Source organism: Heptranchias perlo, unplaced genomic scaffold, assembly GCF_035084215.1.
Source record: "Heptranchias perlo isolate sHepPer1 unplaced genomic scaffold, sHepPer1.hap1 HAP1_SCAFFOLD_477, whole genome shotgun sequence".
Lineage (NCBI taxonomy): Eukaryota > Metazoa > Chordata > Chondrichthyes > Hexanchiformes > Hexanchidae > Heptranchias > Heptranchias perlo.
Genome location: NW_027139492.1, coordinates 87,135 through 112,928, shown reverse-complemented (window position 1 = coordinate 112,928; position 25,794 = coordinate 87,135). Strand labels below are relative to the sequence as shown.

At 53.9% G+C, this 25,794-nt stretch overlaps 1 protein-coding gene across 4 annotated transcripts in view; it reads right to left on the bottom strand.

Annotated features, from left to right (window-relative positions):
- Positions 1–25,794, bottom strand: part of rassf7a (Ras association domain family member 7a) — an 81,452-nt gene that overhangs the window by 543 nt on the left and 55,115 nt on the right. For 3 of the 4 annotated variants that reach the window (XM_067979563.1, XM_067979562.1, XM_067979561.1), the window contains exons 2-5: positions 20,284–20,440; positions 15,388–16,277; positions 7,709–7,871; positions 4,190–4,297 (exon numbers count right to left, since the gene is read on the bottom strand). In XM_067979563.1, coding sequence (XP_067835664.1) covers positions 4,190–4,297; positions 7,709–7,871; positions 15,388–16,277; positions 20,284–20,410 — 1,288 coding nt within the window. In that variant the 5' untranslated portion in view covers positions 20,411–20,440. The remainder of the gene's footprint in view (positions 1–4,189; positions 4,298–7,708; positions 7,872–15,387; positions 16,278–20,283; positions 20,441–25,794) is intronic. The other variant, XM_067979564.1, reaches the window with a different exon arrangement.

Below are 25,794 nucleotides of genomic sequence, written 5' to 3'. Positions count from 1 at the left end.
AAGGGGAGAGAGAGAGAGGGGGAAGAGAGAGAGAAGGGGAGAGGGAGAGAGAGGGGGGAGAGGGAGAGAGAAGGGGGGGAGAGAGAGAGAAGGGGGGAGAGAGAGAGAGAAGGGGGAGAGAGAGAGGGGGAGAGAGAGAGAGAAGGGGGAGAGAGAGAGAAGGGGAGAGAGAGAGAAGGGGGTAAGAGAGAGAAGGGAGAGAGAGAAAGAGAGAAGGGGGGAGACAAAGAGAGAAGGGGGTAAGAGAGAGAGAAGGGGGGAGAGAGAGAGAAGGGGAGAGAGAGAGAAGGGGAGAGAGAGAGAGAGAGGGGGGGAGAGAGAGAGAAGGGGAGAGAGATAGAAGGGGAGAGAGAGAGAGAGAGGGGGTAAGAGAGAGAAGGGAGAGAGAGAGAGAGAAGGGGGAGAGAGAGAGAAGGGGAGAGAGAGAGAGAAGGGGGGGAGAGAGAGAGAAGGGGAGAGAGATAGAAGGGGAGAGAGAGAGAGAGAGGCGGTAAGAGAGAGAAGGGAGAGAGAGAGAGAGAGAGAAGGGGGAGAGAGAGGGGGTAAGAGAGAGAAGGGGGAGAGAGAGAGAGAAGGGGGAGAGAGAGAGAAGGGGAGAGAGAGAGAGAAGGGAGGGAGAGAGAGAGAAGGGGGGAGAGAGAAGGGGGAGAGAGAGAGAGAAGGGGGAGAGAGAGAGAGAAGGGGGGGAGAGAGAGAGAAGGGGAGAGAGATAGAAGGGGAGAGAGAGAGAGAGAGGGGGTAAGAGAGAGAAGGGAGAGAGAGAGAGAGAAGGGGGAGAGAGAGCGAGAGAGGGGGTTGAGAGAGAGAAGGGGAGAGAGAGAGAGGGGGTAAGAGAGAGAAGGGAGAGAGAGAGAGAGAGAAGGGGTAGAGAGAGAGAAGGGGGAGAGAGAGAGAAGGGGAGAGAGAGAGAGGGGGTAAGAGAGAGAAGGGAGAGAGAGAGAGAGAGAAGGGGTAGAGAGAGAGAAGGGGAGAGAGAGAGAAGGGGGGAGAGAGAGGGAGAAGGGGGGAGAGAGAGAGAGAAGGGGTAGAGAGAGAGAGAAGGGAGAGAGAGAGGGGTAAGAGAGAGAAGGGAGAGAGAGAGAGAAGGGGGAGAGAGAGAGAGAAGGGGTAGAGAGAGAGAGGAGGGAGAAAAGGGGGAGAGAGAGAGAAGGGGAAAGAGAGAGAGGGGGTAAGAGAGAGAAGGGAGAGAGAGAGAAGGGGGAGAGAGAGAGAGAAGGGGTAGAGAGAGAGAGAAGGGGGAGAGAGAGAAGGGGAGAGAGAGAGAGGGGGTAAGAGAGAGAAGGGAGAGAGAGAGAGAGAGGGGGGAGAGAGAGAGAGAAGGGGGAGAGAGAGAGAGAAGGGGGAGAGAGAGAGAGAAGGGGGAGAGAGAGAGAGAAGGGGGAGAGAGAGGGGGTAAGAGAGAGAAGGGGAGAGAGAGAGAAGGGGGAGAGAGAGGGGGGTTAAGAGAGAGAAGGGGAGAGAGATAGAGAGAAGGGGGGAGAGAGAGAGAAGGGGGAGAGAGAGGGGGTAAGAGAGAGAAGGGTAGAGAGAGAGAGAGAAGGGGAGAGAGGGGGGGGTAAGAGAGAGAAGGGGGAGAGAGATAGAGAGAAGGTGGGAGAGAGAGAGAGAGAGAAGGGTGAGAGAGAGAGGGGGTAAGAGAGAAGGGGGAGAGGGAGAGAGAGGGAAGGGGAGAGAGAGAGGGGGTAAGAGAGAGAAGGGGAGAGAGAGAGAGAAGGGGAGAGAGAGGGGGGGTAAGAGAGAGAAGGGGGAGAGAGATAGAGAGAAGGTGGGAGAGAGAGAGAGAGAGAAGGGTGAGAGAGAGAGGGGGTAAGAGAGAGAAGGGGGAGAGGGAGAGAGAGGGAAGGGGAGAGAGAGAGGGGGTAAGAGAGAGAAGGGGAGAGAGAGAGAGAGAGGGGGGAGAGAGAGAGAAGGGGGAGAGAGAGGGAGGGGGGAGAGAGAGAGAGAAGGGGGAGAGAGAGAGAGAGGGGGGAGAGAGATGGAGTGCGGGAGAGAGAGATGGAGAGGGGGAGATTCAGAGAGAGAAAGACAGAGAGAGGAGGAGAGTTGCGACAGAGAAAGAGAGTGGGGAAGAGAGAAGGGAGAGGGAGAGATGAAGAGAGGGAGGAGAGAGTGGGGACAGAGACGAGGGTGTCAGAGAGAGAGAAATACAGAGTGGAACAGAGAGAGAGAGACAGACAGGGAGCGGGGGAGAGAGAGAGATAAAGAGAGAGAGATGAGGAGAGAGAAGTGAAGAGAAGGAGTGGGTGACAGAGAGCAAGAGATACAGAGAGAGAGAGAGAGAGAGAGAGATAGAGCGAGGAGGGGAGAGAGAGCCAGCGAGAGGGGGAAGAGATGGGGCAGAGAAAGAGAGACACAGAGACAAAGAGAGCTGGGGGGAGAGAGAGGGAGAGGGGGTGAGTGAGAGAGAGGGAGACAGAGATGGGGTGAGTGAGAGAGAGAGGGAGACAGAGATGGGGTGAGTGAGAGAGAGGGAGACAGAGATGGGGTGAGTGAGAGAGAGGGAGACAGAGATGGGGTGAGTGAGAGAGAGGGAGACAGAGATGGGGTGAGTGAGAGAGAGGGAGACAGAGATGGGGTGAGTGAGAGAGAGGGAGACAGAGATGGGGTGAGTGAGAGAGAGGGAGACAGAGATGGGGTGAGTGAGAGAGAGGGAGACAGAGATGGGGTGAGTGAGAGAGAGAGGGAGACAGAGATGGGGTGAGTGAGAGAGAGAGGGAGACAGAGATGGGGTGAGTGAGAGAGAGAGGGAGACAGAGATGGGGTGAGTGAGAGAGAGAGGGAGATAGAGATGGGGTGAGTGAGAGAGAGGGAGACAGAGATGGGGTGAGAGAGAGAGGGAGACAGAGATGGGGTGAGTGAGAGAGAGAGGGAGACAGAGATGGGGTGAGTGAGAGAGAGAGGGAGACAGAGATGGGGTGAGTGAGAGAGAGAGGGAGATAGAGATGGGGTGAGTGAGAGAGAGGGAGACAGAGATGGGGTGAGAGAGAGAGGGAGACAGAGATGGGGTGAGTGAGAGAGGGCTCACTGGGTGAATGTTCCACCCAGTGTGACACTGAGCCCCTCGAGCAGGGAGGTCCCAGTTTTGATGCTCGGTCTGGGCTGCTTTCAGTCGGGCCTCCCGATCACTCCCTGCTCCCGATCACTCCCTGCTCCCGCTCACTCCCTGCTCCCGATCAATCCCTGCTCCCGCTCACTCCCTGCTCCCGCTCACTCCCTGCTCCCGATCACTCCCTGCTCCCGATCACTCCCCAGTTACACGTGTGTGGGTGTGAGGTGGGGCAAACATTGATTGTGATATCCTTTATGGCGTTCATCGGAGATGGGTTTCCACAGGGAGTAAGATCCCCCGCGATCTCTCGGGTGAGGACGCTGGGGGTTTAATCTGACCCGCCCCCGAGTTATCTCATCCCTACCCCACGGAGAAACAGCGGGCGGCCAGAAAATAAACCCCACCACATAAGAGGAGTTCAAAAATTATAAAATAGCCACTAATAAATCCAATAGGGAATTCAGGAGAAACTTCTTCACCCAGAGAGCGGTGAGAATGTGGAACTCGCTCCCACAAGGAGTAGTTGAGGTGAATAGTGGAGATGGATTTAAGGGGAAGCCGGATAAACACATGAGGGAGAAAGGAATAGAAGGATATGCTGATAGGGTGAGATGAAGTAGGGAGGGAGGAGGCTCGTGTGGAGCATAAACACCGGGATAGACCAGTTGGGCCGAATGGCCTGTTTCTGTGCTGTACATTCTGTGTAATTCGGTGTAAAATAAAACACCGAGTAAAAGCCAATCAGCGGAAGAGTGAGAACGATCCTATTTCGAATGGGCGATCCAAAGACGAGGAACGGGGATTGGACGATCGGATGAGGCAGGGGATCGGAGAGGAGACCCTAACCCGCTCCGCATCGTTCGCCGTTAATCGAAAGCTGATGCACAGCATCAAGTCGAGAGGAGAGCACGACAGGACAGAGGTTTTCAACGTTCGTGTACCACTGCAGGTACTGCACCTCGAGCAGAGAATATGTACACAGGGCGGCAATACGAATATTATCGCAGCCAAACCGGGAAGCGGTATTTTGCGAGTCCGGCCACTCGCCAGATCATAGTTTCGGCCGCCGCCTGTTGGCGAGTTGTTTGGCAGAAGCCGGCCTTAGGCACAGGGCACTGCAGCAAGCTCAAACAAACACACCTTCCGGGTTCAGGCTGGACACCAGAGGGTTCTGTAGGTTTCGAGGGTTCCCGAGGAATTGTTTCGCTGTCGGCCGTGGCTGGGAGTCGATTTCTGACGCGTGAATATCTGCAAACAAAAGATTAAATAAAATGGGTTTTGATGTTTCACACTCGGTTCTGCGAGTTTCTGTAAGTTTCAAAATTACAGCCCCATTAGTTTGAAATATTAATAGAATTCTCTTGATGTTACAATATAGGTTCCTCCCTTATTATGTCAGCCCTGACTCAGTGGGAGGCACTCTCTCGTCCCCGAGTCAGGAGGTCATGGGTTCGAGCCCCCACTCCAGAGACTTGAGCACAAAATCCAGGCCGACACTCCCAGTACAGTGCTGAGGGAGCGCCGCACTGTCGGAGGGTCAGTACTGAGGGAGTGCTGCACTGTCGGAGGGTCAGTACTGAGGGAGTGCTGCACTGTCGGAGGGTCAGTACTGAGGGAGTGCTGCACTGTCGGAGGGTCAGTACTGAGGGAGTGCCGCACTGTCGGAGGGTCAGTACTGAGGGAGCGCCGCACTGTCGGAGGGTCAGTACTGAGGGAGCGCCGCACTGTCGGAGGGTCAGTACTGAGGGAGTGCTGCACTGTCGGAGGGTCAGTACTGAGGGAGTGCCGCACTGTCGGAGGGTCAGTACTGAGGGAGTGCCGCACTGTCGGAGGGTCAGTACTGAGGGAGCGCCGCACTGTCGGAGGGTCAGTACTGAGGGAGCGCCGCACTGTCGGAGGGTCAGTACTGAGGGAGTGCTGCACTGTCGGAGGGTCAGTACTGAGGGAGTGCCGCACTGTCGGAGGGTCAGTACTGAGGGAGCGCCGCACTGTCGGAGGGTCGGTACTGAGGGAGCGCCGCACTGTCGGAGGGTCAGTACTGAGGGAGCGCCGCACTATCGGAGGGTCAGTACCGAGGGAGCGCCGCACTATCGGAGGGTCAGTACTGAGGGAGCGCTGCACTATCGGAGGGTCAGTACTGAGGGAGTGCTGCACTGTCGGAGGGTCAGTACTGAGGGAGCGCTGCACTATCGGAGGGTCAGTACTGAGGGAGCGCCGCACTGTCGGAGGGTCAGTACCGAGGGAGCGCCGCACTATCGGAGGGTCAGTACTGAGGGAGCGCCGCACTATCGGAGGGTCAGTACTGAGGGAGCGCCGCACTGTCGGAGGGTCAGTACTGAGGGAGCGCTGCACTGTCGGAGGGTCAGTACTGAGGGAGCGCTGCACTATCGGAGGGTCAGTACCGAGGGAGCGCCGCACTGTCGGAGGGTCAGTACCGAGGGAGCGCCGCACTATCGGAGGGTCAGTACTGAGGGAGCGCCGCACTATCGGAGGGTCAGTACCGAGGGAGCACCGCACTATCGGAGGGTCAGTACTGAGGGAGCGCCGCACTATCGGAGGGTCAGTACTGAGGGAGCGCCGCACTGTCGGAGGGTCAGTACTGAGGGAGCGCCGCACTATCGGAGGGTCAGTACTGAGGGAGCGCCGCACTGTCGGAGGGTCAGTACTGAGGGAGCGCTGCACTGTCGGAGGGTCTGTACTGAGGGAGTGCCGCACTGTCGGAGGGTCAGTACTGAGGGAGTGCTGCACTGTCGGAGGGTCAGTACTGAGGGAGTGCCGCACTGTCGGAGGGTCAGTACTGAGGGAGCGCCGCACTATCGGAGGGTCAGTACTGAGGGAGTGCCGCACTATCGGAGGGTCAGTACTGAGGGAGCGCCGCACTATCGGAGGGTCAGTACCGAGGGAGCGCCGCACTGTCGGAGGGTCAGTACCGAGGGAGCGCCGCACTGTCGGAGGGTCAGTACCGAGTGAGCGCCGCACTGTCGGAGAGGTCAGTACTGAGGGAGCGCCGCACTGTCGGAGGTGCCGTCTTTCGGATGAGAGGTTAAACTGAGTCCCTCTCAGGTGGATGTAAAATGCTCCCACGGCACTAATTCAGGCCTGGACTCTCTGGCGGAGAAATGAAAGCAGAGAACAAATCTGGAAAGCTCATGGGGTGAGGGTGGAGTTTGAACTTGTCTGGGACGGCTCCCCATGGTGGAATAGCCGCTGATACTCCCCACCTGAGGTATCAGAGGACCAAACATTGCCTGTGCGCCCCTCAATGTGAGGAGGGGAAAAATCGAAGAACGGGCACAGCATGAAACGCGTTCTGCCCAATGGCTGTGATGTTGGCCCTCCTTAATCAGTCGCTGGACCCATGCTGGCTCCAAACTGACAGCACAATCTCCCCTCCTCTCTCCCACCGTGTGTTTCCCCCCACTTCATCTCTTCCCGAATCTCGCTGTCTCGATACACGTCCCGAGTCTGATCCCCGGTGTCGGGGAGCTGAGGAACGAGGGGAGAGACTCGGGGTTTTCAGCCTTGATAAGGGTGGGTTGGGGGCATCCGAGAGAGAATCTCATGGAGATGTAGAAAAGGTTAACCTGGAATATCACTTTAGAACCCAGGGACACGGGTTCCCACGAGAGACGGGTCGTTTTAGGGCTGCTCGTGGAATTGTACAGCACGGAAGGAGGCCGTTCAGCCCATTGAGTCTCTGCCGGCTCTTTGAAAGAGCTGTCCAATTAGTCCCACTCCCCCCCTGCTCTTTCCCCCAGAGCCCTGCAAATTTTTCCTTTTCAAGTATTTATCCAATTCCCTTTTGAAAGTTATTATTGAATCTGCTTCCACCGCCCTTTCAGGCAGCGCGTTCCAGATCAGAACAACTCGCTGCGTAAAAAAATGTCTCCTCATCTCCCCCTCTGGCTCTTTTACCAATTATCTCAAATCTGTGTCCTCTGGTTACCGACTCTCAGAGGAACATAGGAACAGGAGGAGGCCATTCAGCCCCTCGTGCCTGCTCCGCCATTTAATAAGATCATGCCTGATCCGTGATCTAACTCCATGTACCTGCCTTTGGCCCATATCCCTTAATACCTTTGGTTGCCAAAAAGCTATCTATCTCAGATTTAAATTTAGCAATTGAGCTAGTATCAATTGCCGTTTGCGGAAGAGAGTTCCAAACTTCTACCACCCTTTGTGTGTAGAAATGTTTTCTAATCTCGCTCCTGAAAGGTCTGGCTCTAATTTTTAGACTGTGCCCCCTACTCCTAGAATCCCCAACCAGCGGAAATAGTTTCTCCTTATTTACTCTATCAAAACCCTTCATGATTTTGAACACCTCTATTAAATCTCCTCTTAACCTTCTCTGCTCTAAGGAGAACAATCCCAGCTTCTCCAGTCTCTCCACACAACTGAAGTCCCTCATCCCTGGAACCATTCTAGTAAATCTCCTCCGCAACCTCTCCAAGGCCTTGACTTCCTTCCTAAAGGATCTCTCTGGATGGATGAATTAAGATGGGCAGAATGGCCTCCCTTACCCATCGAGGTCCCTGTGTAACCCTCTCTCTGCGAGCACATCTACTCCCCAACCCTCCCCCAGCCCCGACTCCGGGTAGTGTCCTTTGCTCCCCCTCCCTCCTTCAATGAATGACCGTGGGATGTTTGTTGATTCCTCACCTCCGTTCCTTTGACTAGACGGCAGTTGCTGGTTTGATTCGTCTGTCGTTGGCTCCTCCTCGCTCCTCGACTGCACTCCCACTGTCCCGGTGTGCTGGATAAACTGCTGTAAGTTGCACTGTCTCAGCTCTTTATTTAACTCCTCCAGCTCTTGTGTCTTAGCCTAAAAACACGAGTCTCGTTCAGAAACCGAGAGCAAAGAATCGAAGGGAAGCAAATTCCATTTAACGCCGAACGAGCAAATGTGTCTCGAGCTCTACCGACCAAGGCTTAAACATAATGGGCACAGTGGCAGAGCAGGGGGGCAGTGCCAGGTCTGAATTGGGGACTGGGTGACTGGGCTTGTTCGCATTGCTTGGTATCAGCCGTGCCTCAGTGGGTTCGAGTCCCCACTCCAGAGAGTTAAACCCATAATCCAGGCCGACACTCCCAGTGCAGTACTGAGGGAGTGCCGCACTGTCGGAGGGTCAGTGCTGAGGGAGTGCTGCACTGTCGGAGGGTCAGTACTGAGGGAGCGCTGCACTGTCGGAGGGTCAGTACTGAGGGAGTGCCGCACTGTCGGAGGGTCAGTACTGAGGGAGTGCCGCACTGTCGGAGGGTCAGTACTGAGGGAGTGCCGCACTGTCGGAGGGTCAGTACTGAGGGAGTGCCGCACTGTCGGAGGGTCAGTACTGAGGGAGTGCCGCACTGTCGGAGGGTCAGTACTGAGGGAGTGCCGCACTGTCGGAGGGTCAGTACTGAGGGAGTGCCGCACTGTCGGAGGGTCAGTACTGAGGGAGTGCCGCACTGTCGGAGGGTCAGTACTGAGGGAGTGCCGCACTGTCGGAGGGTCAGTACTGAGGGAGTGCCGCACTGTCGGAGGGTCAGTACTGAGGGAGTGCCGCACTGTCGGAGGGTCAGTACTGAGGGAGTGCCGCACTGTCGGAGGGTCAGTACTGAGGGAGTGCTGCACTGTCAGAGGGTCAGTACTGAGGGAGTGCTGCACTGTCGGAGGGTCAGTACTGAGGGAGTGCCGCACTGTCGGAGGGTCAGTACTGAGGGAGCGCCGCACTGTCGGAGGGTCAGTACTGAGGGAGCGCTGCACTGTCGGAGGGTCAGTACTGAGGGAGCGCCGCACTGTCGGAGGGTCAGTACTGAGGGAGCGCTGCACTGTCGGAGGGTCAGTACTGAGGGAGCGCTGCACTGTCGGAGGGTCAGTACTGAGGGAGTGCCGCACTGTCGGAGGGTCAGTACTGAGGGAGTGCCGCACTGTCGGAGGGTCAGTACCGAGGGAGCGCTGCACTGTCGGAGGGTCAGTACCGAGGGAGCGCTGCACTGTCGGAGGGTCAGTACTGAGGGAGTGCCGCACTGTCGGAGGGTCAGTACTGAGGGAGCGCTGCACTGTCGGAGGGTCAGTACTGAGGGAGTGCTGCACTGTCGGAGGGTCAGTACTGAGGGAGAGCTGCACTGTCGGAGGGTCAGTACTGAGGGAGCGCCGCACTGTCGGAGGGTCAGTACTGAGGGAGCGCTGCACTGTCGGAGGGTCAGTACTGAGGGAGTGCTGCACTGTCGGAGGTGCCGTCTTTCGGATGAGACGTTAAACCGAGGCCCCGTCTGCCCCTCTCAGGTGGACGGAAAAGATCGCATGGCCACTCTTTTGAAGATGAACAGGGGGAGTTCTCCCCGGTGTCCTGTTCAATATTTATCCCTCAACCAATAATGATCTTTGCAACCCCAGAATAAATTCACTTCGAGAATCTGGACCCAGCCCGGTGATTCAGTGTTAAACTGGGCAATAGCTTGTGTTCACCACCAGGTGGGCCCAGAGCTCTATGTCGGAGCCGGATTAAAACAGAGTTTGTGTTTTACTGAAATCAAAAGGACTGAACTTGTATTTTACACACAGTGAGTTCACCACCGAGGGACAGCCCAAAGCCCGTTACAGACAGTCAAGTACTTTCGAAGTGCGGTCACTGTTGTAATGTAGGAAACGCAGCAGCCAATTTGCGCACAGCAAGATCCCATAAACAGTAATGAGATAAATGACCAGATAATCTGTTTTTAGTGATGTTGGTTGAGGGGTAAATATTGGCCCCAGAACACTGGTGCGAACACCCCCCTGCTCTTCTTCAAAATAGTGGCCGTGGAATTTTTCACGTCTTCAACGTCTCATCCAAGAGACTGCCTCTCTGACAGTGCAGCGTTCCCTCAGTACTGACCCTCCGACAGTGCAGCGCTCCCTCAGTACTGACCCTCCGACAGTGCGGCGCTCCCTCAGTACTGACCCTCCGACAGTGCAGCGCTCCCTCAGTACTGACCCTCCGACAGTGCGGCGCTCCCTCAGTACTGACCCTCCGACAGTGCAGCGCTCCCTCAGTACCGACCCTCCGACAGTGCGGCGCTCCCTCAGTACTGACCCTCCGACAGTGCGGCACTCCCTCAGTACTGACCCTCCGACAGTGCAGCACTCCCTCAGTACTGACCCTCCGACAGTGCAGCACTCCCTCAGTACTGACCCTCCGACAGTGCAGCACTCCCTCAGTACTGACCCTCCGACAGTGCGGCGCTCCCTCAGTACTGACCCTCCGACAGTGCAGCGCTCCCTCAGTACTGACCCTCCGACAGTGCAGCGCTCCCTCAGTACTGACCCTCCGACAGTGCAGCACTCCCTCAGTACTGACCCTCCGACAGTGCGGCGCTCCCTCAGTACTGACCCTCCGACAGTGCGGCGCTCCCTCAGTACTGACCCTCCGACAGTGCAGCGCTCCCTCAGTACTGACCCTCCGACAGTGCGGCGCTCCCTCAGTACTGACCCTCCGACAGTGCGGCGCTCCCTCAGTACTGACCCTCCGACAGTGCAGCGCTCCCTCAGTACTGACCCTCCGACAGTGCAGCGCTCCCTCAGTACTGACCCTCCGACAGTGCAGCACTCCCTCAGTACTGACCCTCCGACAGTGCGGCGCTCCCTCAGTACTGACCCTCCGACAGTGCAGCGCTCCCTCAGTACTGACCCTCCGACAGTGCGGCGCTCCCTCAGTACTGACCCTCCGACAGTGCAGCGCTCCCTCAGTACTGACCCTCCGACAGTGCGGCGCTCCCTCAGTACTGACCCTCCGACAGTGCAGCGCTCCCTCAGTACCGACCCTCCGACAGTGCGGCGCTCCCTCAGTACTGACCCTCCGACAGTGCGGCACTCCCTCAGTACTGACCCTCCGACAGTGCAGCACTCCCTCAGTACTGACCCTCCGACAGTGCAGCACTCCCTCAGTACTGACCCTCCGACAGTGCAGCACTCCCTCAGTACTGACCCTCCGACAGTGCGGCGCTCCCTCAGTACTGACCCTCCGACAGTGCAGCGCTCCCTCAGTACTGACCCTCCGACAGTGCAGCGCTCCCTCAGTACTGACCCTCCGACAGTGCAGCACTCCCTCAGTACTGACCCTCCGACAGTGCGGCGCTCCCTCAGTACTGACCCTCCGACAGTGCGGCGCTCCCTCAGTACTGACCCTCCGACAGTGCAGCGCTCCCTCAGTACTGACCCTCCGACAGTGCGGCGCTCCCTCAGTACTGACCCTCCGACAGTGCGGCGCTCCCTCAGTACTGACCCTCCGACAGTGCAGCGCTCCCTCAGTACTGACCCTGGATTTTGTGCTCAAGTCTCTGGACTGGGACTCGAACCCATGACTGTCTGTCTCCGAGGCGAGAGTGTCTCCCCACTGAACCATGGCTTGAATTCAAGTGAAAGTGAGAACTGCGAGGAGAGGTGCCCAGTGTTTGACCCCACACGGTACTGGCTCTGTGTGCACCACTCGAGGTCGTGTGAAGGACATTACAAGTGACCTTGACATCCCTGTGCTCAGTGCGGGGGAGAAAGGTCAGTGCATTCTCATTCCCAATCGCGGTCTTGCTGGACAGGTGTCGAAGTGTATTCTCCGAGATGAGAGACGAGATCCACATTGTCGGGTAGTAACAGGAGGAGGCCATTCAGCCCCTCGAGCCTGTACCACCATTCAATTGGACTGTGGCTCATCGGCTTGTATTCCCTCGAGTGTTGAAGATTAAGGGGTGATCTAATCGAGGTGTTTAAGATGATTAAAGGATTCGATAGGGTCGAGAGAGAGAAACTATTTCCTCTGGTGGGGGGAGTCCAGAACAAGGGGGGACATAACCTTAAAATTCGAGCCAGGCCGTTCAGGGGTGATGTCAGGAAGCACTTCTTCACACAAAGGGGAGTGGAAATCTGGAACTCTCTCCGCCAAAAAAGCTGTTGAGACTGGGGATCCATTGAACATTTTGAGAACTGAGATTGATGGATTTTTGCTGGGTCAGGATATTAAGGGTTATGGAACCAAGGCGGGTAAATGGAGTTAATATACAGATCAGCCATGATCCAATTGAATTACGGAACAGGCTCGAGGGGCTGAATGGCCTCCTCCTGTTCGTATGTTCCAGGGCTGATCTGTATCTTAACTCCATTTTCCCCCTTCACTCCACATCCCTCGATACCCTTACCCAACAAAAATCTATTGATCTCAGTCCTGAAAACTCCCATTGGAAATTAGGGATAATATTAGATCCAAAGAGGAGACATATAAAATTGCCAGAAAAAGCGGCAAGCCTGAGGATTGGGAGCAGTTCAGAATTCAGCAAAGGAGGACAAAGAGATTGATTAAGAGGGGAAAAATAGAGTACGAGAGTAAACTAGCAGGGAACATAAAAACTGACTGTAAAAGCTTCTATAAATATGTCAAGAGAAAAAGATTAGTGAAGACAAATGTAGGTCCCTTACAGTCAGAAATGGGGAAATTATAATGGGGAACAAAGAAATGACAGAACAATTAAACACATACTTTGGTTCTGTCTTCACAAAGGACACAAATAACCTGCCAGAAATGTTAGGGAACCAAGGGTCCAGTGAGAGGGAGGAACTGAAGGAAACCAGTATTAGTAAAAAAATAGTGCTCGGGAAATTAATGGGGCTAAAGGCTGACAAATCCCCAGGGCCTGATAATCTACATCCCAGAGTACTAAAGGAAGTGGCCCTGGAAATAGTGGATGCATTGGTGATCATCTTCCAAAATTCTATAGACTCTGGAACAGTTCCTGCAGATTGGAGGGTGGCAAATGTAACCCCACTATTTAAAAAAGGAGGGAGAGAAAAAACAGGGAATTATCGACCAGTTAGCCTAACATCAGTAGTGGGGAAAATGCTCGAGTCCATTATAAAAGATGTGATAACAGAACACTTGGAGGGCATTAACGGGATTGGACAAAGTCAGCATGGGTTTATGAAAGGGAAATCATGCTTAACAAATCTACTGGAGTTTTTTGAGGATGTAACTAGTAGAATAGATAGGGGAGAACCAGTGGATGTGGTGTATTTGGATTTTCAGAAGGCTTTTGATAAGGTCCCACACAAGAGGTTAGTGTGCAAAATTAAAGCACATGGGATTGGGGGAATATACTGGCATGGATTGAGAATTGGTTGACAGACAGGAAACAGAGAGTAGGAATAAACGGGTCTTTTTCCGGGTGGCAGGCAGTGACTAGTGGGGTACCGCAGGGATCAGTGCTTGGGCCCCAGCTATTCACAATATATATCAATGATTTGGATGAGGGAACTAAATGTAACATTTCCAAGTTTGCAGACGACACAAAGCTGGGGTGGAATGTGAGCTGTGAGGAGGATGCAAAGAGGCTCCAATGTGATTTAGACAAGTTGGGTGAGTGGGCAAGAACATGGCAGATGCAGTATAACGTGGATAAATGTGAGGTTATCCACTTTGGTTGTAAAAACAGAAAGGCAGATTATTATCTGAATGATGATAGATTGGGAAAAGGGGAGATGCAACGAGACCTGGGTGTCCTTGTACACCAGTCGCTGAAAGTGAGCATTCAGGTGCAGCAAGCAGTTAGGAAGGCGAATGGTATGTTGGCCTTCATTGCAAGAGGATTTGAGTACAGGAGCAGGGATGTCTTACTGCAGTTATACAGGGCCTTGGTGAGACCACATCTGGAGTATTGTGTGCAGTTTTGGTCTCCTTATCTGAGGAAGGATGTCCTTGCCATGGAGGGAGTGCAACGAAGGTTTACCAGACTGATTCCTGGGATGGCAGGACTGACGTATGAGGAGAGATTGGGTTGACTAGGCCTATATTCACTAGAGTTTAGACGAACGAGAGATAATCTCATCGAAACATATAAAATTCTAACAGGACTAGACAGACTAGATGCAGGGAGGGTGTTCCCGATGGCTGGGGAGTCCAGAACCAGGGGTCACAGTCTCAGGATACGGGGCGTGCCATTTAGAACCGAGATGAGGAGAAATTTCTTCACTCAGAGGGTGGTGAACCTGTGGAATTCTCTACCACAGAAGGCAGTGGAGGCCAAGTCATTAGATGTATTCAAGATGGAGATAGATATATTTCTTAATGCTAAAGGGATCAAGGGATATGGGGAAAAAGCGGGAACAGGGTACTGAGTTAGACGATCAGCCATGATCATTTTGAATGGGGGAGCAGGCCCGAAGGGCCGAATGGCCTACTCTTGCTCCTATTTCCTATGTTCCCCCCAGCATCCACAGCCTTTTGGGATCTGATTTTTCTTTTGGACTAATGGTCGCTGTGGTGATTGTAACAACCAAAAGGGGAAATTCCCTACAAATCAATCTGGGGTAAATAACGTGGGCGGGAGGAGTGTTTCTGCTGATCTTCCCTCGAAGTTACGAGATCACGAGACCCCCTGGAGAAATCCCAGGCCGCCTGCGTATATCGTGACGAGCGAGGCAGTCGTGATGCCACTGCAGTCGAATATCCGCCACGCTTAACGTCCAGCTGACGGATGAATAACGGGCACTTGGGTGAGGCGTGGGAATTCGCTCGGTGCCCACGGGACCCGTACCCCAGGACAATTCAGGAGGTGGAGGGCCAGGAGGTGCAGGGGTCGAGGAGAGAGTTTAACAAGGGATGAGGATGTGACTCTGCATCAAACAACAGCTATGAAATAACAGAGCTGGCTTTTGCCTTCTAACCATAATCAATAAAGAGGAGAAAGCAGATCCTCCTCCTACATTTAATCTGCAGGGACCCTACAGGCATAAACCTAAACCTTTTATAAATCACGGGTTAGGCTTCAGCTGGAGTATTGTGTTCAATTCTGGGCACCGCACTTAAGGAAAGACGTCAGGGCCTCGGAGAGGGTGCAGAGGAGATTTACTAGAATGGTTCCAGGGATGAGGGACTTCAGTTATGTGGAGAGACTGGAGAAGCTGGGATTGTTCTCCTCGGAGCAGAGAAGGTTAAGGGGAGATTTAATCGAGGTGTTCAAAATCATGAGGGCTTTTGAGAGAGTGAATAAGGAGAGACTGTTTCCAGTGGCAGGAGGGTCGGTAACCAGAGGACACAGATTTAAAATAATTGGCAAAAGAACCAGAGGGGGAGATGAGGAGACATTTTTTTTACGCAGCGAGTTGTTCTGACCTGGAACGCGCGGCCTGAAAGGGCGGTGGAAGCAGATTCAATAGTAACTTTCAAAAGGGAATTGGATAAATAATTGAAGGGGAGAAATTTGCAGGGCTCTGGGGGAAAGAGCAGGGGGGGAGTGGGACTAATTGGACAGCTCTTTCAAAGAGCCGGCACAGGCTCGGTGGGCCGAACGGCCTCCTTCTGGGCTCAAAAAATGGACCAACCTCTCCATCTCACCTGCAAGCTTCTGTCTGCCTCCTCTAGCGTCCTCTCTACTTCAATGATAGACATCTGTAATTGGAGGTTCTGCTGCGTTTTTGCTTCAATCTCCGACCTGACTCGGGCAATGGCCTCCCTTGTGTTGGTCTGACTCGCTCTGTGGGCTGCCTTGATCCTCCTCGTTCTGTTCTCCTCCTGCAGGATTTCCCTGTCCAAGAGTTGGGTCCGGCCGGTAAACTCCTGGAGCCTCTGCATGTTCTCCCTGAAGGAACTCTCCAGCCCGCCGAGATGCTCCCGTAACTCCCTCTCCCGCTCCTTCTCTCCCCGCAGCTCGCTCTCCCAGAGCTCCTCTTCCTCAATCTCCTCCTCGTTCTTCCTGACTGCTTGCTCCAGCTGCACCAGTTGCTGCTCGAAGTCGGGATCGCCCGGCTGCTCCCAGGATTTAATCTCACAGTCGAAGGAGAGGTGGTTGGCAGTGACCGAGTGAAGCTTCTCCTGCTGGACCAGGATCAGTTTAAAGACGCCCTCCTTGCCCGTTTCGCCCTCGGTGACCTTTTCCTCAATGTCCGAGCCGCTCGGCTTCCTCCCCCTCCATTTATTCCTGACGGCCAGCTCGCTCGTGCTGAGCGTTCCGCCCGTGAAGGTCAACGATTTCCTGGGCTCTCGCCGCCTGGGGGCGTCTCCGCTGGCGGGTTTTGCGGGGAGGGCGTGCGCCGCGGTCTGAGTCCCGCCGCCGCCGCCCGACGCAGGCCTCTCCCCGTGACTGGAGCCCGTGCGCTGCAGCACAAACCGCACGTCGTTGGCGTATTGTCCGCACTTGGCCAGTAACTGCAGGGGGGCCTCGTCGGCCAGCAGCTGCCGCTCGCTGTCGCGGAGCCTCTGGATCAGCACGTAGCGGCCGGTCTGACCTGCAGAAGGAAAGTTCAAATGTCACAGTTCAAATCGAGGCGCGGGAGGGGGTTTGTCCAGGATCAAATCCGACGGCTCCAGGAATTTAGGGAGAGGTTGGACAGGCTGAGACTTTTTTTCCCTGGAGAGTAGGAGGTTAAGGGGTGATCTTATAGAAGTCTATAAAATAATGAGGGGCATAGATAAGGTGGATAGTCAAAATCTTTTCCCAAAGGTAGGGGAGTCTATAACGAGGGGGCACAGATTTAAGGTGAGAGGGGAGAGATACAAAAGGGTCCAGAGGGGCAATTTTTTCACTCAAAGGGTGGTGAGTGTCTGGAACGAGCTGCCAGAGGCAGTAGTAGAGGCGGGTACAATTTTGTCTTTTAAAAAGCATTTGGACAGTTACATGGGTAAGATGGGTGTAGAGGGATATGGGCCAAGTGCAGGCAACTGGGACTAGCTTAGTGGTATAAACTGGGCGACATGGACATGTTGGGCCGAAGGGCCTGTTTCCGTGTTGTAAACTTCTATGATTCTATGATTCTATAATTCAGTACACAGAGGCATAGAGTACAAAAGCAAGGAAGTTATGATGAACCTTTATAAAACACTGGTTCGGCCACAACTGGAGTATTGTGTCCAGTTCTGGGCACCGCACTTCAGGAAGGATGTGAAGGCCTTAGAGAGGGTGCAGAAGAGATTTACTAGAATGATTCCAGGGATGAGGGACTTTAGTTACGTGGATAGACTGGAGAAGCTGGGGTTGTTCTCCTTAGAACAGAGACGGTTGAGAGGGGATTTGATCGAGGTATTCAAAATCATGAAGGGTCTAGACAGAGTAGATAGAGAGAAACTGTTCCCATTGGCGGAAGGGTCAAGAACCAGAGGACACAGATTTAAGGTGATTGGCAAAAGAACCAAAGGTGACATGAGGAAAAACTTTTTTACCCAGCGAGTGGTCAGGATCTGGAATGCACTGCCCGAGGGGGTGGTGGAGGCAGATTCAATCATGGCCTTCAAAAGGGAACTGGATAAGTACTTGAAGGGAAAAAAATTGCAGGGCTACAGGGATAGGACGGGGGAGTGGGACTAGCTGGATTGCTCTTGCACGGAGCCGGGAGCGGACTCGATGGGCCGAATGGCCTCCTTCCCTGCTGTAACCTTTCCCTGATTTGATACGTGACTCCAGTCCCAATGTGTTTGTCTCTTAATTGCCCTCTGAAGTGGCCGAGCGAGACACTCAGTTGTATCAAACTCAGAAGAAGGCGGCTCACCACCACCTTCTCAAGGGGCAACGAGGGATGGGCAATAAATGCCGGCCTCGCCAGCGACGCCCACGTCCCCAGAATGAAACATTTTTTTTTTTAAAAACCAGGACTGTGACCTTATCGAAGTCCCTCACCGCGTGCGAGCTTTGAGCGCGGCCAGCAATCCTCGCTCGGAGCCTCCTGGCCTCGATGATTTGTGATGTTCTAATTCTATTTTCCAGCTGAGATCTTTTTTGCTGGCACCGGGGTAGAAATTATTGGGTTGATGTGAGAGAATATTCACAGAACAGCGTTAATGGGACAGCGAAAGGGGCAATTAATCCTGAATTCATCGCCAGTTAATGGAATGTCGCGAGATCCCTGAGTGACCTGACAAAATATCGTTAGAACCAGGATCTCAAACGAGCAGATTCATTCAACAAACCAGCTCTCATTTTCAACGAGCCGAAATGGCCCAATAACGGGGGGGTCTGCTCTGGGCTCAGGCAGCATCGATATCGGATATCGATCACCCACGGATCGTGTCAAAACTCCAACACCGCACTGCTCGCTCCACCTTATCGTAGTCTGGGATCCAAACCCTTTTATCAACATTTATCCTTCCATGACCCTCGCCCCTCCCGATCTCTGTAACCTCCTCCAGCCCCTACAACCCTCCGAGATCTCTGCGCTCCTCCAATTCTGGCCTCTTGCGCATCCCCCGATTTCCATCGCTCCACCATTGGCGGCCGTGCCTTCAGCTGCCTGGGCCGCAATCTCTGGAATTCCCTCCCTAAACCTCTCCGCCTCTCTCTCCTCCTTTAAGACGCTCCTTAAAACCTACCTCTTTGAGCAAGCTTTTGGTCACCTGTCCTAATATCTCCTTATGTGGCTCGGTGTTAGATTTTGTTTGATGATCGCTCCTGTGAAGCGCCTTGGGATGTTTTACTACATTAAAGGCTCTATGTTCTTTGAGGATATAACGTACAGAGTGGATAAAGGGGAACCAGTGGACGTAGTGTATTTAGACTTCCAGAAGGCATTCGACAAGGTGCCACATAAAAGATTATTGCTCAAGATAAAGAATCACTGGATTGGGGGTAATATTCTGGCATGGGTGGAGGATTGGTTATCTAACAGGAAGCAGAGAGTTGGGATAAATGGTTCATTCTCGGACTGGCAACCAGTAGCCAGTGGTGTTCCGCAGGGGTCGGTGCTGGGTCCCCAACTCTTTACAATCTATATTAACGATTTGGAGGAGGGGACTGAGTGTAACATATCAAAGTTTGCAGATGATACAAAATTGGGAGGGAAAGTGGAGAGTGAGGAGGACATAAAAAACCTACAAGGGGATCTCGACAGGCTGGGTGAGTGGGCGGAGATTTGGCAGATGCAATACAATATTGGAAAATGTGAGGTTATGCACTTTGGCAGGAAAAATCAGAGAGCAAGTTATTATCTTAATGGCGAGAAACTGGAAAGTACTGCAGTACAAAGGGATCTGGGGGTCCTAGTGCAAGAAAATCAAAAAGTTAGTATGCAGGTGCAGCAGGTGATCAAGAAGGCCAACGGAATGTTGGCTTTTATTGCTAGGGGGATAGAATATAAAAACAGGGAGGTATTGCTGCAGTTATATAAGGTATTGGTGAGACCGCACCTGGAATACTGCATACAGTTTTGGTCTCCATACTTAAGAAAAGACATACTTGCTCTCGAGGCAGTACAAAGAAGGTTCACTCGGTTAATCCCGGGGATGAGGGGGCGGACATATGAGGAGAGGTTGAGTAGATTGGGACTCTACTCGTTGGAGTTCAGAAGAATGAGAGGCGATCTTATTGAAACATATAAGATTGTGAAGGGGCTTGATCGGGTGGATGCGGTAAGGATGTTCCCAAAGATGGGTGAAACTAGAACTAGGGGGCATAATCTTAGAATAAGGGGCTGCTCTTTCAAAACTGAGATGAGGAGAAACTTCTTCACTCAGAGGGTGGTAGGTCTGTGGAATTTGCTGCCCCAGGAAGCTGTGGAAGCTACATCATTAAATAAATTTAAAACAGAAATAGACAGTTTCCTAGAAGTAAAGGGAATTAGGGGTTACGGGGAGCGGGCAGGAAATTGGACATGAATTTAGATTTGAGGTTAGGACCAGATCAGCCATGATCTTATTGAATGGCGGAGCAGGCTCGAGGGGCCGATTGGCCTACTCCTGCTCCTGTTTCTTATGTTCTTATATAAATGCAGGCTGTTGTTTCTATCTGGCACTGCTTGAGGCAGCGTTCAGTTCCTGTTATCACACTGAGTGGGACCACAGACTGTCCCCTGGTGGAGTCCAGACTCGCTCCGTTTTCAATGGGCTTCCTGGAGGGGAGGGGGGGCTTGTACTGAACGCGGGGGGTCTCTGCTTCATCCAACCCACGCACCCTCAGAGTACAGCTCCCCACTGACAGGAGGCAGATACATCACTCCTCAAAAATTCAACATCAAGAGTGAGATTATTCTCAAAGTCAGATCTATTTATTGCCCCATTTGCTTTGATGAGTCCCCTCCCGTCCAGCCCCTTCCCCTCCCTTTCCGTCCCGTCCCGTCCTTTCCCCGTCCCCTCAAATCCCCTCCCCCTCCCCTTCCATCCCACCCCTTTCCCCTCCCGTCCCGTCCCCTCCTCTCCCCTCAAATCCCGTCCCTTCCCTTCCCTTCCCCTTCCGTCCCGTCCCCTCTCCTCCCGTCCCCTCTCCTCCCGTCCCCTCCCCTTCCCCTCCGGTCCCGGGCGGGTGCTCACCTATGGCCTGTGCGAGTGCGATCACCACCTCCTGACAGGTGGTCTCCTGGACCACCCCACACACCACACGCTGAACTCCATTCACCCACACTTTTAGTTCCATCACCGTGCAGCTTGTTACAGGCATCGGGTCACCATCGCAGTACGGAGGCAGGCTCTGAAACGGAGAGAAGGAACACCCAGCTTCAACACACAGGACTCAAAAACACCGCCACGTAATATCTCCCTCCTTCATTGAGTTTCCTGCCGCCCGTCCCTGCAGGCGGACTCTTTACCACAGGCCTGGCAGTCCTCCACTACCTCGTTACTCTTCATGTGACAGTGAGGGTCGTCCACTCTCTGATGGGAAGCGTCACCAAAATGCCCAAACTTGTCCTCATCCCAACGACCAAATATACACAAGGAGAGAATTTGCATTTATATAGCGCCTGTCACAACCTCAGGACGTCCCAAAGCGCTTTACAGCCAATGAAGTACTTTTGAAGCGTGGTCACTGTTGTAATGTAGGAAACACGGCAGCCAATTTGCGCACAGCAAGATCCCACAAACAGCAATGTGATAATGACCAGATAATCTGTTTTAGTGATGTTGGTTGAGGGATAAATATTGGCCCCAGGACACCGAGGAGAACTCCCCCTGCTCTTCTTCGAATAGTGGCCGTGGGATCTTTTACATCCACCTGAGAGGGCAGACGGGGCCTCGGTTTAACGTCTCATCCGAAGGTCGGCACCTCCGACAGTGTGGCACTCCCTCAGTACTGACCCTCCGACAATGCAGCACTCCCTCAGTACTGACCCTCCGACAATGCAGCGCTCCCTCAGTACTGCCCCTCCGACCGTGCAGCGCTCCCTCAGCACTGACCCTCCGACAGTGCGGCGCTCCCTCAGCACTGACCCTCCGACAGTGCGGCGCTCCCTCAGCACTGACCCTCCGACAGTGCAGCACTCCCTCAGTACTGACCCTCCGACAGTGCAGCGCTCCCTCAGCACCGACCCTCCGACAGTGCAGCGCTCCCTCAGTACTGACCCTCCGACAGTGCAGCGCTCCCTCAGTACTGACCCTCCGACAGTGCGGCGCTCCCTCAGTACTGACCCTCCGACAGTGCAGCGCTCCCTCGATACTGACTCTCCGACAGTGCAGCGCTCCCTCGATACTGACCCTCCGACAGTGCAGCGCTCCCTCGATACTGACTCTCCGACAGTGCAGCGCTCCCTCAGTACTGACCCTCCGACAGTGCAGCGCTCCCTCAGTACTGACCCTCCGACAGTGCAGCGCTCCCTCAGCACTGACCCTCCGACAGTGCAGCACTCCCTCAGTACTGACCCTCCGACAGTGCAGCGCTCCCTCAGCACCGACCCTCCGACAGTGCAGCGCTCCCTCAGTACTGACCCTCCGACAGTGCAGCGCTCCCTCAGCACTGACCCTCCGACAGTGCAGCGCTCCCTCAGTACTGACCCTCCGACAGTGCAGCACTCCCTCAGTACTGACCCTCCGACAGTGCAGCGCTCCCTCAGCACTGACCCTCCGACAGTGCAGCGCTCCCTCAGCACTGACCCTCCGACAGTGCAGCGCTCCCTCAGTACTGACCCTCCGACAGTGCAGCACTCCCTCAGTACCGATCCTCCGACAGTGCGGCGCTCCCTCAGTACTGACCCTCCGACAGTGCAGCGCTCCCTCAGTACTGACCCTCCGACAGTGCAGCGCTCCCTCAGTACTGACCCTCCGACAGTGCAGCACTCCCTCAGTACTGACCCTCCGACAGTGCAGCGCTCCCTCAGTACTGACCCTCCGACAGCGCAGCGCTCCCTCAGTACTGACCCTCCGACAGTGCAGCACTCCCTCAGTATTGCCCCTCCGACAGTGCAGCGCTCCCTCAGTACTGACCCTCCGACAGTGCAGCGCTCCCTCAGTACTGCCCTGGGAGTGTCCGCCTGGATTATGTGCTCAAGTCTCTGGAGTGGGGGCTCGAACCCACGACCTCCTGACTCAGAGGCGTGAGTGCCTCCCACTGAGCCTTTTCCACGATTTCCAATGGGCGCCATTGGGCGAGTGCGTGAGTTAAAATGGGCTCCCCGATCACGCACCAGCAGGAGCCCTGGGGGTCTTCCTGCCTCCAGTGCTGGACTTGCAGGTCTGATTGCGAGGGAGTGAGATCGCAGGAGGAGAACTCCACCTTAACTTTGCTCAAACAAATACCTGACATGTGGACCCATGTCCCTGAGGAAGGGATTCCGCGAGTGGAGATAAGTCGAGATGAGGGCGGCAATTCGGCCCATCTAAACCGTCCCTTCGTAGAAACCTACAGTTCTCTCATCGCCCCGATCCAACGGTCGCTGATTGACCCAAAGTTTCTCCCCAAACTCTCCCGCCCAGATCTCATCCCAGGTCTGGACCCCGGACACCTCCGTGAGGAAGGGCTTTTGTCTTGTTGGGAATGCACTGGCCGTTTTCCCATTTTGTACCCCTGTCCCCCTAGCCGTGGTTTAATTTGAAGCCGCGGTTCGGGATTAACCCTTTCCGATCCGGTGCTCCCTTCTCCCCTCGAGGCCGAAAATGTCACTCGTTTGGCAGCGGGTCCAGGGAGGGGATTGAGGGACCAATCAGAAATTACTCCAGGCAGTCACAAGGGGTCGCGGGGGTGGGGGAAACACCAGGGTTCCTATGGAGACCTGTGACCTGTGACCCGTCTGCTGTTCTCCCCGTTGATTCCACACGTTTCCTGCATTACAGCAGTGACAACACTTTTTTTTTTATTCGTTCACGGGATGTGGGCGTCGCTGGCGAGGCCGGCATTTATTGCCCATCCCTAATTGCCCCTTGAGAAGGTGGTGGTGAGCCGCCTTCTTGAACCGCTGCAGTCCGTGTGGTGAAGGTTCTCCCACAGTGCTGTTAGGAAGGGAGTGCCAGGATTTTGACCCAGCGACGATGAAGGAACGGCCGATATATTTCCAAGTCGGGATGGTGTGTGACTCGGAGGGGAACGTGCAGGTGGTGTTGTTCCCATGTGCCTGCTGCCCTTGTCCTTCTAGGTGGTAGAGGTCGCGGGTTTGGGAGGTGCTGTCGAAGAAGCCTTGGCGAGTTGCTGCAGTGCATCCTGTGGATGGTACACACTGCAGCCACTGTGCGCCGGTGGTGAAGGGAGTGAATGTTTAGGGTGGTGGATGGGGTGCCAATCAAGCGGGCTGCTTTGTCCTGGATGATGTCGAGCATCTTGAGTGTTGTTGGAGCTGCACTCATCCAGGCAAGTGGAGAGTATTCCATCACACTCCTGACTTGTGCCTTGTAGATGGTGGAAAGGCTTTGGGGAGTCAGGAGGTGAGTCACTCGCCGCAGAATACCCAGCCTCTGACCTGCTCTCGTAGCTACAGTATTTATATGGCTGGTCCAGTTAAGTTTCTGGTCAATGGTGACCCCCAGGATGTTGATGGTGGGGGAATTCGGCGATGGTAATGCCGTAGAATGTCAAGGGGAGGTGGTTAGACTCTCTCTTGTTGGAGATGGTCATTGCCTGGCACGAATGTTACTTGCCACTTATCAGCCCAAGCCTGGATGTTGTCCAGGTCTTGCTGCATGCGGGCACGGACTGTTTCATTATCTGAGGGGTTGCGAATGGAACTGAACACTGTGCAGTCATCAGCGAACATCCCCATTTCTGACCTTATGATGGAGGGAAGGTCATTGATGAAGCAGCTGAAGATGGTTGGGCCTAGGACACTGCCCTGAGGAACTCCTGCAGCAATGTCCTGGGGCTGAGATGATTGAGAAGTACTTCATTGGTTGTAAAGTGCTTTGGGACGTCCTGAGGTCGTGACAGGTGCTATATAAATGCAAATTCTTTCTTTCCATCAGTCTCACTCGAGACCCAGCGAAGGCTGGATTCCCATAGCTTCATGGTGCGAATCGGCCTCTGTACGTTTAACCCCAAGTGACAGTGTGGGGTCTGTGAAATGGAAGTCTCCAGAGCTCTCGAGTCGCGTCCTTTAAATCCGAGAGCTCCTGTCAGCACTGGCGGCATCACCACTTTGAGGTCAAGTTGTTTTGAATGATTAAAAGGAGTCGATCGGGTAGATGCGGAGAAACTATTCCCTGGAGTCCAGAGCAAGGCGGCATAACCTTCAAATTAGAGTCAGGAAGCACTTCTTCACACAAAGGGGAGTGGAAATCTGGAACTCTCTCATCCCCAAAAAAAAGCCTGTGGATACTGGGGTTAAATTGGGAGCGTTCAAAACTGAGATTTTTTTTTTTGGTTAAGGGTATCGTGAGATATGGAGCAAAGGTAGTAAAATGGAGTTAAGATACAGATCAGCCACGGTCTAACAGAATGGTGGAACGGGCTCGAGGGGCTGAATGGCCTCCTCCTGTTTTTATGTTCGACAGGAAAATACTTGCATTTATCACCCATCCCTAGTCACATCTGTTTGAACCGAACGGCCGCCACCACATAGAGTCATAGAGTTATACAGCACGGATAGAGGCCCTTCGGCCCATCGTGTCCGCGCCGGCCATCAAGCCCTGTCTACTCTAATCCCAAATTCCAGCATTTGGTCCGTAGCCTTGTATGCCATGGCATTTCAAGTGCTCATCCAAATGCTTCTTGAATGTTGTGAGGGTTCCTGCCTCCACAACCCTCTCAGGCAGTGAGTTCCAGACTCCAACCACCCTCTGGGTCACCCTGCCATTAGGAGCAGAATCCCCTCCAGGCCCAATCCTCTTCCCCCCGAATGAGTCAATTGAGTTTTCACAACAGTTCGGCAGATTTGATGGTTATCTTGTGAGGTGCCCGCCCAGAATTATCAAAACCAATAATTTCACCTCCGCGTTCCTGGCCCGGTACCGTAAACACTGTACTACAGTGCCCCATAAACTGCAAGCCAGGATTTAGATCTGTTACACCTTGGCGAATATCAGCACTGCCTGACCCTGCCCCCACGAGAAACACGGTAAAAGAATGCGTGTGCGGTTTGGTGTCTCGTGGCTTGGCTTGGATTCTATCCTTATATATAACCAGACCAACCCTCTCATGTAGAGACCACTCCATGACAGTCGGAAGTCATGGTTACAATTAAGAAAGACTCGCATTTATATAGCACCTTTCACAACCTCAGGACGTCCCAAAGCGCTTTACAGCCAATGAAGTACTTTTTTCGAAGTGTGGTCACTGTTGTGATGTAGGAAACGCAGCAGCCGGTTTGCGCACAGCAAGATCCCACAAACGGCAATGTGATAATGGCCAGATAATCTGTTTTGAGTGATGTTGGTTGAGGGATAAATATTGGCCCCAGGACACCGGGGGAGAACTCCCCCCTGCTCTTCTTCGAAATAGTGGCCGCGGGAGAGTCTGTTAAATTGCACACAAATACCTGGAATTAGCACCTTATAAACTCCGAGCCATGTTACCCACACATGAACAGCGAGTACTGTTCCCTGTCTGTAATCACACAGACTCAGGATCACGTCAAAAAGACGGCTTTTCCCATCTTGGGGTCACCGCTAACCCCCAGTCCGAGAGAC